This window comes from Odocoileus virginianus, chromosome 19, assembly GCF_023699985.2.
Source record: "Odocoileus virginianus isolate 20LAN1187 ecotype Illinois chromosome 19, Ovbor_1.2, whole genome shotgun sequence".
NCBI classification, from domain to species: domain Eukaryota; kingdom Metazoa; phylum Chordata; class Mammalia; order Artiodactyla; family Cervidae; genus Odocoileus; species Odocoileus virginianus.
Genome location: NC_069692.1, coordinates 24,197,973 through 24,213,011, shown reverse-complemented (window position 1 = coordinate 24,213,011; position 15,039 = coordinate 24,197,973). Strand labels below are relative to the sequence as shown.

Sequence of the window (15,039 nt, the reverse complement as noted above, 5' to 3'; positions counted from 1 at the left end):
CTTCCTGCCATTAGGGTGGTATCATCTGCATATCTGAGGTTGTTGATATTTCTCCCAGAGATCTTGATTGCAGCTTGTGATTCATCCAGTCCAGCATTTCACATGGTGTACTCTGTATACAAGTTAAATAAGCAGTGTGACAATGTACAGCCTTGGTGAACTCCTTTCCCAATTTTGAACCAGTTCATTGTTCCATGTTCTGTTCTAACTGTTGCTTCTTGACTTGCACACAGGTTTCCCAGGAGGTAGGTAAGGTGGTTTGGTTTTCCCACCTCTTTAAGAATTTTCCACAGTTTGTTGTGATCCACACAGTCAAAGCAGAAGCAGATGTTTTTCTGGAATTCTCTTGCTTTTTCTATGATCCCACAGATGTTGGCAATCTGATCTCTGGTTCCACAGCCTTTTCTAAATCCAGCTTGTATGTCTGGAAATTCTTGGTTCATGTACTATTGAAGCCTAGCTTGAAGGATTTTGAACATTACCTTGCTAGCATGGTGAAGTGAGTGCAACTATACAGTAATTTGAAGATTCTCTGGCATTGCCCTTCTTTGAAATTAGAATGAAAACTAATCTTTTCCAGTCCTCTGCCCATTGCTTAGTTTTCCATATTTGCTGGTATGTTGAGTGTAGCACTTTAACAGCATCATCTTTTAACATTTGATATAACTCAGCTGGAATTCCATCACCTCCACTAGCTTTGTCCATGGTAATGCTTCCTAAGGCCCACTTGACTTCACATGCTGTGATGTCTGGCTCTAGGTGAGTGACCATACCATCATGATTATCCCAATGGTTAAGATCTGTTTTATAACATACTGTCAGTGAACACTTTATTGTGTATTTGTCTGTTTCCAAACTTTGTGACCATCTATATTTTACACTGTTTACCAATGATTTATTCTGAAATAGTATTTTTATAAAATGACAAAGGAAGGGGGGATAAACTAGCTTTGCCTGGAATTCATCCAAACCAGTTCTCTCGAGATAACTACTTTGTGACTCAAAAATCCCATGTTTATGAATCTGTTCAAAACTGCTGATTGAAGCTTTGTTCTGAAATAGGTTAATATGTCATATATCATCTCAGATGCCATTTTTGAATCAGTGTTAACAAAGTCACCAGGGTATTTTTAGGCGTTATACATTAATTATCTCTTTGACTCAGAGTTGGGAGGTTTCCTGGCACTGTTTTCTGTCTGATGTACGAGTTCCCTCTGCGTCCTCCCGAGTGGGGCTCAGCTATACTGCGCTTGACTGGCGTTGGTTTGTCAGCCAGCACCTGTCAGGTTGGGAGGTAGTCGTTTTTGGACAGTTCACTCACACTACTCTTTCTCATATCATGCTGAGATCCGTTTGTCTGTAACTTTACCTACTAATCTTAGTTTAACCCCCCGAGACCTTAAGAACACAGTTTCCTCATTCACTTGATGGCCTTTTAAATATTTGAAGACAGGTTCACACATTCTCAAAGTCTCTTCTTCTCTAGGTTAAATAGCTCCACTTCCTTACCTGTTTCTCCTATACTGTGGTTTTAAGTCTGTTTAGCATTCAGAAGGCTTTCTTCCATATTCCAGTTTATGTCAGTGCTCTTTTTAAACTGTGGAATTCAAACCTGGGTCCAATAGTAGCCCGAGTTTGGTCTAATTTGTGCCAAGTGTGGGACCATTGGTACCATCATTCCCCTTGTCCTGAGTAACTTTTTTTTTATCATGAAGTACAAAGTTATATTGACTGTTTTCAGCAATGCTACCGTAGTGTTAATTCTCTGGGCTTTCTATGCACTAGAACTTTTATTGCCGTGCCTTATCTCTGCCATCTTGTCATGCTTGTATATGCTTTGCCTGCTTCCAGAAAAAATACGTAAACAAGTATCCTATTTATTAGCTATTTCCTCTAGCTTTGTAGCTTCTTCAGAATTAATCAGTTGGCTGTCTTGATCCTAATGAAAGTCCTTGATGAGTAGGGTGAGTCCTTGAACAGAAGAGGGTGGATAGCAGAGCCATGTGGGATACCACCCAACAACTCCCTCAACCTGGACACCGTTATGTGATTTTTGGTTGGAATCATTTCAGCAGCTGTAACTAACCATGCTGTCAACACTTGACTGTCCTGTCATCCTGCCCACACGTCTCTGTCTTGTTCATGTATATCAGTTGCTTTGCTCAGATCCATATATGTTATTTCAGAGAGCTCCCAAGTTTACTAGTGGAGTTAAAGAGCCTTTTAAAATCTTCCTAACCTTTCTATGTGAGCCAATGGAATTGAACACTCTTAATACTGGCGAGTGAAACAGAGAAAAGGAGCCGACTTGCTAGGTGTGTATGCAGAGGAGGAAGTGGCGCCCACCTGCCATCTCCTGTCCTCTGATACCTGGTCCGGAAGCAGATCTCTGTCCCGATGCAGGGGCTCTTCCCCTGGGTGAATGTGCGGGTAGGGGAGGTGCTGCCTCCCAGTCATGGGCTCGGTCCTCTCACATGCTCTCCTCCTCCATCCATCTCAGCCCAGCTTCCCCAGAGCAGGTATTTCTTTGGGTTTCTTTCCTTCTGAGACCCACTTAGAAGAGTTGGACTTTAAAAAAAAAAAAAAAAACAAAACTTACTTTTAATTGAAGGATAACTGTTTTACAATATTGTGCTGATTTCTGCCGTACGTCAACATGAATCAGCCATAGGTATACATATGTCTCCTCCCTCTTGAAGCCCCCTTGAACTTCCCACCCCTTCCCACCCCTCTAGCTTGTCAGAGTCCCGGTCTGAGTTCCCTGGATCATATAGCAAATTCCCGTTGGTCATCTGTTTTACAAATGGTCGTTGTATATGCTTCCACACTACTCTCTCCATTCATCCCACCCTCTCCTTCCTCCCCATAGTCCGTGTCCATAAATCTTTTCTTCTATGTCTGCATCTCCATGGCTGCTCTGCAAGTAGGTTCATCAGTACCATCTTTCTAGATTCCATACATAGGTGTTAATATACAATATTTGTTTTTCTGACTTACTTCACTCTGTATAATATGCTCTAGGTTCATCCACTTCATTAGAACTGACTGAAATGCATTCCTTTTTATGGCTAACATTCCACTATATATGTACCACAAATTCCTTAGCCATTCATCTGTTGATGGACATCTAGGTTGCTTCCATGTCCTGGCTATTGTAAATAGTGCTGCAGTGAACATTGGGGTACATGTGTCTCTTTCAATTTGGGGTTCCTCGGGGTATATGCCTAGTAGTGGGATTGCTGGGTCATATAGTAGTTTTATTTCTTGTTTTTAAAGGAATCTCTGTACTGTCTTCCATAGTGGTTGTATCAGTCTGCATTCCACCAACAATACAAGAGGGTTCCCTTTTCTCCACACCCTCTGCAGTATTTATTATTTGTGGATTTTTGATGATGGCCATTCTGACTGGTGTGAGGTGATATCTCATTGTAGTTTCATTTGCATTTTTCTAATAAAGAGCAATGTTGAGCATCTTTTCATGTGTTTATTTGTCATCTAAGAGACACGGGTTCAATCCCTGGGTCAGGAAGATTCCCTGGAGAAGGGCATGGCAACCCACTCCAGTATTCTTACTAGAGAATCCCATGGACAGGTGAGCCTGGCAGCCTACAGTCGATAGGGTCACAAAGAGTTGGACACAACTGAGGTGACTTAGCACATTAGTCATCTGTGTATCTTCTTTGGAGAGGTGTTTAAGTCTTTCGCCCCCTTTAAAGAAAAAAATATTTATTCTTTAATTGAAGGATAGTTGCCTTACAGAATTTTTCTGTTTTCTGCCAAATATCAACATGCATCAGCCATAGGTATACCTATGTCCCCTTCTTGAACCTCCCTCCCATTCTCTCCCCATCCCACCCCTCTAGGCTGATACTGAGCCCCTGTTTGAGTTTCCTGATCCATACAGCAAATTCCCATTGGCTATCTATTTCACATATGGTAATGTAAGTTTCCATGTTACTCTCAACATACATGTCACCCTCTCCTTCCTCCGCTCCATGCCATGTCCTTTTCTATGTCTGTTTCTCCATTGCTGACCTGCAGATAAACTCATCAGTACCATCTTTCTAGATTCCATGTATATGCATTAGTATACAATATTTACCTTTCTCTTTCTGGCTTACTTCACTCTGTATCACAGACTCTAGGGTCATCCACCTTATTAGAACTGACTCAAATGCATTCCTTTTTATAGATGAGTAATATTCCATTGTATATATTAACCACAGCTCCTTTATCCATTCATCTGTCAACGGACGTCGAGATTGCTTCCATGTTCTAGCTATTGTGAATGTGCTGCAATGAACATTGGGGTGTTGTCTCTTTTTCAGTTTTGATTTCCTCAAGATATATGCCTAGTAGTGGGATTGCTGAGTCATATGGTGGTTTTATTCCTAGTTTTTTAAGGAATCTCCATACCATCTTCCATAGTTGCCCACTTTTTGGTTGGGATGTTTTTCTGGTATTGAGTTTTATGAGCTGTTTGTATATTCTGGAAATTAATTGTTTGTCAGTTGTTTCAGTTGCTATCATTTTCTTACATTCTGAAGATTGTCTTTTCACCTTGTTCATAGTTTCCTTTGCTGTGCAAAAGCTTTTAAATTTAATTAGGTCCCACCTGTTTGTTTTTATTTCCATTACTCTGGGAAGTGGGTCATAGAGGATCTTGCTATTATTTATGTCATACAGTATTCTGCCTGTTTTCCTCTAAGAGTTTTATAATTTCTGGTCTTACATTTAGGTCTTTAATCCATCTCGAGTTTTTCTTTGTGTGGTATTATGAAGTGCTCTAATTTCATTCTTCTAACATAGCTGTCCAGTTCTCCTGGCACCACTTATTGAAGAGACGGTCTTTTTCCCATTGTAAGCCTCTGTTGTCAAAGATAAGGTGCCCGTAGGTGTGTGGGTATATCTCTGGGCTTTCTGTCTTGTTCCATTGGTCTATGTTTCTGTTTTTGTGCCCAGTACAATACTGTCTTGATGACTGTAGCTTTTTTGAAAAGTATTGTTAAGCTTTATTTTGTATAAGGAGATACAGTTTAGTAATTTTTTTTTTAATTTATGGCCTGATCTCTTAATTCTGTCTTAATTCTTTTTCTCCACATGGTGCATTCTGAGTTAAAACATGTTCTTTATAATGTTTTCTTCTTTTTCCTAAGTAACCATTTTTTAGTAATTTATTTATATATGCGCTGATACCTTCTCTGCTTTCCTCCACTGACAATTTTGTCTGCCATCATTAGAATTTATGCCTGTGCTTGCCTCGTGGGTGAGTTCTTTGTCTAACACACAAACACCCTCTTAAATGAGTGAGCCCTTGTCTTTTCCATTCCTTTGATCTGATAATCTGATTTTTTTAGAAAAGGAAATGAGAATAGCCTGGTGTGGCTTGTTTTTACGAATAGATGTTAATTCATAGAAGTCACTGGTCATCTTCTTAGGTTACTCCCATCTCTAGTAAATACTTGATTAGTTATCTTGCCTGCATTGACATCACACTCATTGCTGTATAGTTTTTGGAGTCTTTCACCCTCTCACTTTTGAACATCAAAACTACATTTGCCCATTTCCAGTGTCAGTTCTGTTCTTTAAAAAGAGTATTGATCGGAACTCGAGCAGGACCTCTGAGTGCTCCTACTAGAGATGCTGTGCTGTTTCCTTCCACCTCCTGGGCTGTGCACAGTTCCCTCTTATCTTGTGTATCTCTCTTTCCAGCATGAAACTTGTGCTGGTGAAGATAGAAACAATCCTGTAGCTCTACTTTTTCTTTATTTTCAACATGGCATTTCTAAAGCATAGAACAGTGTTTGACACACAGTAAGTGCTTAATAAATGGTGAAAGACTGAATGAATTCTTTGTAAGCAGCAGACTTATCCCTTTTCTGTTGTTGTTGTTGTTGTTGTTTTTCTTTTTCCCCTCCATGCTTTAAAGCCTTGCTATTCAAAAAGTAGTCTGAGGACCAGCCCCTTTGATATCACCGGGAGCTTGTCTTAAATGCAGAATCTCAGGCCCCACCTACTGAATTAGAATCTGCCTTTTAACAGGATTTTCAAGTGATACCTGTGTATGCTGCCTTTGAGAAGCACTGCTCTAAAGCATAACTTCAGCCTCAAGCAGAACTTTAGGAGCCTTTCCTGTTATTCTAGTACTAACCACCCCCCACCATAGTTCATTTGTCTAGATAACACATTTTATCTAGTGAATTGTAGAAAACCAACATTTACATTTGGCCCATTTTAATCCTTTTTTTTTTTTTTTTAAATAGTTACACTTACTGGTGGACACCAGAGGTAATAAAACATTTACCACTGCCTTATGATGAAGGTAGGTACGCTGTTTCTCCTTTAGTTTGTATGCCAGTCTATTTAGAAATTATTCTTAAATGATCTTGAAGCATTCTTTTCATATAACATTTTATTAGAAAAAAATGAAAGACTATTCAGTGTTATGTTGATGTTATAATAGATAGGAGGATTATAACATCTTAGCTTTTTTTAAAGGGTAGAGATTGTATTATACTTCTTTTGTCTAAATAGGCCAATACCTTGTATTGTGTCTTACCAGTTATCAGGTATGTTACTCAGATGTTTAGTGGATATATTATTTTATCATTTAAAATTAGTACTTAATATATTCCTACATATTTGGGGGGAATAGGGAGAAGAAGTGAGGACCCATTCACAAGGAGAAATGAAAACTCTCCCTATATCTAAGCCATGCAAAAAGGTACAGATGTATGTATAAAACTATATTTTAGTCACTGAAGATTATATATTATATATATATATATTAGTATATTATATTATATATTAGTTTGAAGTTTTTACATTCAAAGAATACCTTAAAATGTATTTTAACATATTAGAACAATGTTTCCAAAGTTGAATAATTGACCAGTTTGAAATAGTTTATTTTTGATTCTATTATTGATTCTTCCGACCGTGGACAAGCCAATTTTCTCAATTGTGAAAGGATATGACGATCTATTGCCAATCTGGAACGCTCCAGTTGAAGATTCCATCTAGTCACGTTTGACCATCCCATTTTTGGATGGTATGGTGAAGGCCATAGATTGAAAATGAGTTCTTAACAAATTATTAATTAGCTTTTAAAAAGCATTTGTTAACCTTGAAATTCTGGGCAAAATCATAAATCATACTGCTGCTAAGAAGATTCAGTTGTTCTGGGAAAAAAGATAGGAATTTAACAACCTAATGTTGCCCATAATAAAGAAGATTTGAAATATAGTGGAAAATTTAATAAAATAGCTGCACAATGTTTCTCTCTAAGGCAGAGGGTGTTTATTGAAGAGAGAAATGGAATTTAAAGAATTGAGTGATTCAATTTCTTAAATAATTTCCCACTCCCACCCCAGTTCCCAAAGGTTTCTGCCTCCTTAGAGATTGTCTTGCTCAGCTTTGCAGTGTATATTCCGTGCACACATCTGGTTTCAGTTCCAGGCGTGTAAGTGCCAGAGGCACAGTCTGAGCCTTGTTCAGTGTACTCTCTGTGAACATAGTTGACATTACAGAAATGTTTATGAGATGTAATCCGAAGACTTTTAAGAGTAACAGGCAGTATCTCTCTCAGTTATCTGTGCTGCAAACTTAAAGAAGTTAGTAGTGAAGAAATTTCACAAATATGAAGAGGAGATTGACATCCACAATGAGTTCTTTCGACCATACGAGCTGAGTAGCTTTGATGACACCTTTTGCTTGGCTATGACGAGTTCAGCACGGTATGTTGTGAATTCTCTGAAACTGGAAGCATTGGGAACTGTGGTTTTCCTAGTTTGTTTAGCTATGTCTTCCTTTACTGTTCTGCATGCCTGCTACAGGTGGTTGTCCAACCTCTGAAATTCCTTCTGCAATTGGGAGCCCATTACTCAGGAGACAGTCCTTCTATTGTTGGACAGCTCTCCATCCTGGTCTGTTACCTTTGAACATATGTCATTTTTCTGTCTCTTTTGGACTTTAATGGGGCCTTTTAGGAAAATTATGGGTCTAGATTAAGAAAATTAGGCTCAGAAAATCAGCTTTTGATCACTATGTTTTATACTAAAGTTTGCATTCTTGTATTTACCTTTTGTGTTTCACATTTTCTTCAAATGTGATATATGTGTGCCTAAACTTAATATAGTACATGTTGAAACATATTGCATGGTTTGTTTCCTAGAAATCACTCTACGTTTTGCTTTGGTTTCAGACAGAAAGTTTGGAATTTTTACTTGCTTGATTTTCAGTTATACTTGTTAAAGTTTAGCAGTTTTAACTGTGAGGTTATTGTCATTTTCCTTTGGGTTATACATAAATTTTAGTGAGTAGCAAATTCTCAAATATATCATCCATAAATCATGAGGATCAACTGAGTAGTTCAAAAAGAAAGAAAAATTAAACCACTTACATTTGAAAGGAACATTTTCAAACTGTTACATAGGCATTTTGAGTCAGATTCAATATTACTTTCTTTTCCTTCAAAAAATGTAATATTGAGTCACATGCTTGGAGCAGTATCCTTGCCAGAAGTTATGAGTCTTATCTGCATAAATCATGTAACCATTGCTTCTTTGGCATCTATTAAGGAGTTTTGTATGGCTTCAGCAGTAATAGTAAGGTGGCCCTTGTATCATGAGGAAGTAGCTTCAGCTTATCACAGTAAGTGGTAAATTAACAGTTTCTATTTAAAGTGTTCCAGTGTTATAATGAATTAACTCCAGACTAATGAGACAGATGTTGATACTTCAGTTCATACCACTGTGTTTTTGATAACTGTGTCTGCCTCCGTAGGTGGTATAGTGTAATAAAAACATTGTCCATAAAACCGAGCAGCTTAGTATCTTGCCATCAGTTTTATGAGTTTAATTTTACTTGAAAATGAATCATGATATACAACCAGAGATGCATCTTAGTAGTAATTCAGATACCAACTCTGCTCCAGAAAACAAAATCTTGAATTCAAAATGTTGGGCCTCTTAATCAGAGAAAATTCACAGTGAAGACTGCCAACATTGAAGTTACCGAGTGCCATTAATTCATGGGGTCTTATGGCCCGGATCACCTAAAGTCCCTTGAGTATTTCACTTAGAGTACACATACCTCTGAAGGCTAAGAAGGAATAGTATAAGAATGTGGATAGAGAGGGAAGCTGATATCATCTGGATGAACAGTGATTCACATGGAATTTTTTTCCCCTTTCTTCAGTGACTTCATGCCTAAGACCGTTGGTATTGATCCAAGTCCGTTTACTGTACGTAAGCCAGATGAAACTGGAAAATCAGTATTGGGGTAAGATTTCCTTGTAGAATAAAATTTTAAAGATTCAAATCAAAATAATGTAGCACTTTCAATATAATTTTCACCCAAAACTAATAACTTAAAGTCATATAGTTTAGAGCATGATACATACACTGCATCTATGGGCGTGCTAAGTCACTGCAGTCATGTCTGACTCTCTGTGACCCCATGGACTATAGCCTGCCAGGCTCCTCCATCCATGGGATTCTCCAGGCACAAATACTGGAGTGGGTTGCCATTTCCTCCTTGAGCGAATCTTTCTGACCCAGGGATAGAACCTGCATCTCTTTTGTCTCCTGCATTGGCAGGTGGGTTCTTTACCACTAGCACCACCTGAGAAGCCCACTGCATCTATACAGGTAGCTTATATATAGCACTGGGATTATTAAAACATGTTTGACACTGAAAGTTGAATTTATGGGAATTTTTGCAACACAGTACATTTTACTTAAATTAGGAATTTCGTAGATGGCATAAAGTTAGGTAACAGATGTTTATGTATGTCCTTTAATAACTCCACATCCTCTGTTTCCCACAACATAAAAGACTTATGTAAAAATGTATATTCATTTGTGTTTATTATTTGCTGGCATCCTGAGAAAACATTAAAGCAAATGCTCAGACAGAGGACTTAATGGATTTTCTGTGTATTACGTTAACATTGTGCGGGGGATGACTGTTATTTTATTGTATACAGTAGTATGAGGAGGAGCAGAAACCATGTTTAAATCTTTATGCTTTGAGACTGGAATGAAATGTGTCCTAGTGTATGCATCTCTGTTACTGCAGCTGACCTGAGTGGTCCCAGTGATGAGCATTCTCCTAGGCCCTGGCCAGACTGTGGATTCTGAGTCCTAATTGTATTTGGGAGTGTGTACAGGGTCTTAATTGGATTCTGACTACATGTGTGATTTATACAGTGAGATATATATTGATATTACTGTTTCCCAGATACACCACTTATGTGGCTTAAATATGTGTCCTGGACCAGGTGCTATGAAGAATTTAAAAGAAGGAACATCCTCAAGACATTTAGAATTTATAGAGTTCCTGGGACAAATACATAAATGACCATTTATTTTAGTGTATAGTGCTGAAATGTATCAACTTTAATTTTCAGTTTCATAAAGTCAGAAATGAATTTATTTTCTGTAATATCTAACCCATGGTTAGATAGTATTACATATTTATTTTCTAGAAAATGTAGAATATTATATTTCAAGTCACTTACAGAGAATTTTTTCAAGTAAGAATATTAAATAAATATTTTTCATAAAAGCCAAAAATATTACCATATATTTTTTTAAATTAAGAAAAAAACAGTATTCTGACTACTCTCAAATTTGGCACTGAAATAAAAGCAAATAATGTGTACTTTTTTCTGTTCCCCCCATCCACTCCCTATTATTAGAAGATATCTTCAGCAAACATAGTTATTTACTAATTGTTTTAAAACAGTTTAAAATCTTAGTTTATGTTCATCAGTTGCTCATTACTTTGGTGCAAGTAATCCGCTGCCACTTTGATTGATAAAAATTCATAGAGAGGCCAGAAATACACATGGATTTGGCTATTGACCATCTCTTGATGCTTCTACAATTTATAGGTAATTTCACTAATATCCCAAACATAACAGTCTTGTTCTATAAATTTTGAAAATCCTGATTTCAGTTACCAAAGGGGAAGACACAGTAGCCAAGTGGTAGAAAGGCTTTTCTGCACACTGCAAGCACATACTTGCTTATTTTCTGAATTCATAGCAAAGCTTAAATTCACAGGTCAGTACATGTACATGATAAAATATTAAACTTTTCCCTTCAGCACAACTTGAATCCAGGCGCTCGCTTCTACAGTAATTTTCTTAACACTTCTCCAGGACTGAGGCTTTGGGTCAGAGTGACAGGCGGTGAGCATTGAGGGTTCAGTTTACAGATGCTTCACACCCACATTCCTCTTTTTAAAGAAACAAGAGCAACAGGGAAGAAGCTGTGTTACAGCGGAAGACGGCTGCCAGCGCCCCACCGCCGCCCAGCGAGGAGGCCGTGTCCAGCAGCTCGGAGGACGACTCGGGGACCGACCGGGAGGAGGAGGGCTCCGTGTCCCAGCGCTCCACGCCAGTGAAGATGACCGACGCGGGCGACAGCGCCAAAGCGACAGAGGTGAGGGTCCAGTGAGGCTCTGGACAGCCAGCTCCAGAATCCCGCTTTCAGCTGAAAGGCTGAGAGCCAGCAAGAGGCACATCACCTCACTCCACCGTCCTCACGTTCGGTGGTGGAGGTGCTGCAGAGACGAGTGCATTTGGCAAACATATTACTGAAAATGGTTTCTGAAATCGGTGTTTTTGCTTCCACGTGTAATAGTAACTTTCTTGTCACTTCAGAATTCTTATAGAGAATCCTGTCCCTCTTGGAGCAACCCATCCACTCGAGGTCCATTTGTTCCCTTGCTCAGCACATTACGGGAATGCAGGGTTTGCCCCTGGGCCTCACAGTCTCTACCTAATCCCAGTGGGAAGTTCATCCTCTTGAATTTGATATTGACAGTATATTGAGGGAAAACAAAAGGCAAGTGAATAATAGAAAAATCAAATTAAGCTTTAGGGGAACTGGATTTCTAGAAAGAGCCAGAAGTCATTTGAGGTAGACATGACAAATAAGATGTAATGATATGGGAACTAAGTCCGTTATTCTGGGCATTGGCAAAGTGCAGCCTATTGGCCAAAGCAGCTTGCTGCCATTTTTTCTAAGTAAAGTTTAATTTACAACCAGCCATACCTATTTACAGCCATACCAATTTGTTTATATGTTATCTATGGTTGCTTTCACCCTGTAACAGCAGAATTATGCAGCTGTGGCAGAGATGATGTGACCCAAAGAACCTAAAGTATTTATTGCCTGACCCTTCACAGAAAATGTTTGCCAACTCTTGCATTATACAAAAGCAATTTGTAATTACCAAATAGTTTTTTATCATAAAATATTTTAGTGAAAATGAAATATAATTTTAAAAAAATCATTAACTGAGAAATTTAATGAATATGTTGAAGAAACATTGTGATGGTTTTTATGGGAAAATTCACAGGGTCGTTTCTTCATTTTTGGAAATTATTAATGTGCTAGATGTCTAAGAACTCTTCCTGACTCCCTTATTTTTTGACCCCAGCATGTAGTGCAGCCCATGAAAGAGGTGTATGGAATCAACCTCTCAGATGGCCCCTCAGAAGAAGATCTTTCCATTTATTTAAGGTAAGGTATTTTCAAGAGAAATTAAGGACAAATGCAAATGTATTATAATAACTTATGTCTAATATAACTTTTAAAAATTGAAAGTAGTCAACCATACAGAAGGAAGTGAATTCCACTTGGAATAGTAGCATTTAGGTCAGATTCCGAAACAACTTATGTTTGGAGTTAAAAAGCCTACTTACTGCCTGAGACTCTTGGGCCTCTGAATGATAAACGTTTATGATACTTAACACGTATTTTCACTGCCCAAATATAAACTGCAAACTGAAGTTCACATGCATTTCTGCATTCCTGCATTAACGAATTCTCAAGATCAAGTACCTTCTTACAAAACGAACCTGGGATATTGGCAGTTGAGGACTTTGTATTCAATTAGCTTGGGGTGGGCGGAGGGTGAGGATGTGGTGCTGGTGAGAGTGGTGACTGAGGAGGAAAAAGGAAGCAGTGATGTAAAGGGACCAATTCAGAGTGTTATAGACTTTTATTATGAACATCTAGCTAAAAGGTGGAAATCTACCAAAAGGTATCCATAAAATCACGTACATAAAAATGTGTCTGTGTGTGTTTGCAGAGAAGATTAATAGTTATCAGATTCTCTAAAGAATTCCTAACCCCCAAATCCTCAAAAACCTGAGGATTAAACACCCATTTAAACACCCTCTCAACCTAGTATTAATATATGTATTAAGAATTCTTAATTATTTCAAATGAACATGGTCCCACTTATATAAGTTTGGCTCACATAAAATGTAATATGAATGAGTACTAGTCTTCAGGTCTTTTTTAAGGAGGGTATTTGTTTTGCAGAATCCATTGAGCTGATTATTTTTCTACTTCAAATTAGTAAGATCTGCTGTAGAATATGTAAAATATAGAAATATATAGCATTTCTTAACTGCAGAAGCACTGGTATAACTATGTATCACTGTCCTACTGGAAGTCAACTGAGTCAGAACTCAGCCACACCCTCCTCACTCCTGGACACACAGTACATTCACAATAGCTGTCACACTCTGTCACTCAACTTTCATAGTAGTTGAAGTAGACCTCTGTAAGCAACATGGTCTGGAAGAATGAATTATCTGGAGTTAGTGACTAACATGACACTACTTACTGCAGAGAGCATAAGTATACATGTCACTTGCTGTTCAGTTGCTGAAGATGAAAGTTGGACAAGACTAAGCTAAAAGTTTTTCATAGCACTGTAATGAGTTAATAATTGGTAATTTCTGAAGCACTTTTCCTGACCTTGAAAAAACCTAATAAAAACTACAGGCTGCATCCCTGAGAGTAAGATGGATGCATGGAGTACAGGCCACACTTCAGATGGGTGTACTTGAGAAATATCAGTGGCCCATTGCTAAGTGGGCATCCTCTCACCTTGCTGAGTGGGCCTGAGGTCTGCTTTGGCCCTTAGCTGCAAGTCCAGATTAGTGCTGTTGGAGGCTTCTCTAAGGAGGGCTGGTGGGCCAGTGATGTTCAGCAGGTGGTCTCCTCAGTCCCCTCTATCTCTGTTGAAAGTACCCTTAGTAGTGGCTGGTGTATGCGTGGGGATTCCTGTGGTCCTGAGGAACCAAGTCCTTGTCCTGGGTTCTTAGCAGCATCCTTGCTTCAGGAGATGGATCTCTAGCCTGGATCCTGCCGTTTCCTTGTCGTTTGTCTCACTGCAAGCACCATCCCCCTCCCCTTGTTTCCCTCTGCTTCCTGCTGCGGTCACCCTCAGATACGCAAGGGCTTACGATCATCTTCCTGGCTTCAGGAACATTTCGGCTCGGGTTCTCGATCACGTTCGAGTAAACAGAATGCAGCAAAGTAAACGTTTTCTTTCATTTGTACATCCATGGTCATGACTTAAATTTTCAGCAGCTCCTCCTCCTCTACGTCTCATAAACCCGCTCTGACATCGGGCAGTCATTTACAAAGCACATCTTGTGGCGCAGCTTTTCTGATAGAAGTATATTACTGTCATTCGCACACCCGTACAATTTGTGTGATCTACTGAATTTGTGGCGGGTAGTTCCTTTAGCTTACTTTTTTATACATTTGTATTTTACATTTTATAATTTGTAGATTTGTGCAGCTGGGGCAGAGTCAACATAAACAAGACAAGAGCAGCCAGCAGTTCTGTTCCAGGTGCCCAGATGGAGTTATAAAATTGTAAGTACTAGGTCAGACCTTGTAAAAATAATCTTTGTATTCATGACTTTAAGACTTTGTAAGAGAAATATTGTGACCAAATCAGTATAAGCACTAAAGCGTCTCCTCCTGATATCCTGTTCGAGAACTGGGTATTTATGGGGATGCGGAAGAGGCTGGCAGCCTGACCTGTGCTTGAAATACATCCTTTAGAAATGGGATTGAAGTTGCTGGGGGATTCCCTCCAGTGGGTAGGGCCAGGATGAAAAAACAGCTCTGACCCTGGAGTCAAGCTCCTCAAGTTCACTACAAGACCGCTGAGGGCAGGAGTGGTTTGTCTTTTCTAGCACTGTATCTTCACCAGTTC

The 15,039-nt window shown here is 38.9% G+C and overlaps 1 protein-coding gene across 2 annotated transcripts in view; it reads left to right on the top strand.

Moving 5' to 3' along the window:
• Positions 1-15,039, top strand: part of FIG4 (FIG4 phosphoinositide 5-phosphatase) — a 167,454-nt gene that overhangs the window by 103,854 nt on the left and 48,561 nt on the right. For both annotated transcript variants that reach the window (XM_070449973.1, XM_070449974.1), the window contains 6 exons: positions 6,264-6,322; positions 7,589-7,736; positions 9,199-9,282; positions 11,255-11,450; positions 12,454-12,536; positions 14,607-14,693. In XM_070449973.1, the coding sequence (XP_070306074.1) occupies positions 6,264-6,322; positions 7,589-7,736; positions 9,199-9,282; positions 11,255-11,450; positions 12,454-12,536; positions 14,607-14,693 (657 nt within the window). The remainder of the gene's footprint in view (positions 1-6,263; positions 6,323-7,588; positions 7,737-9,198; positions 9,283-11,254; positions 11,451-12,453; positions 12,537-14,606; positions 14,694-15,039) is intronic.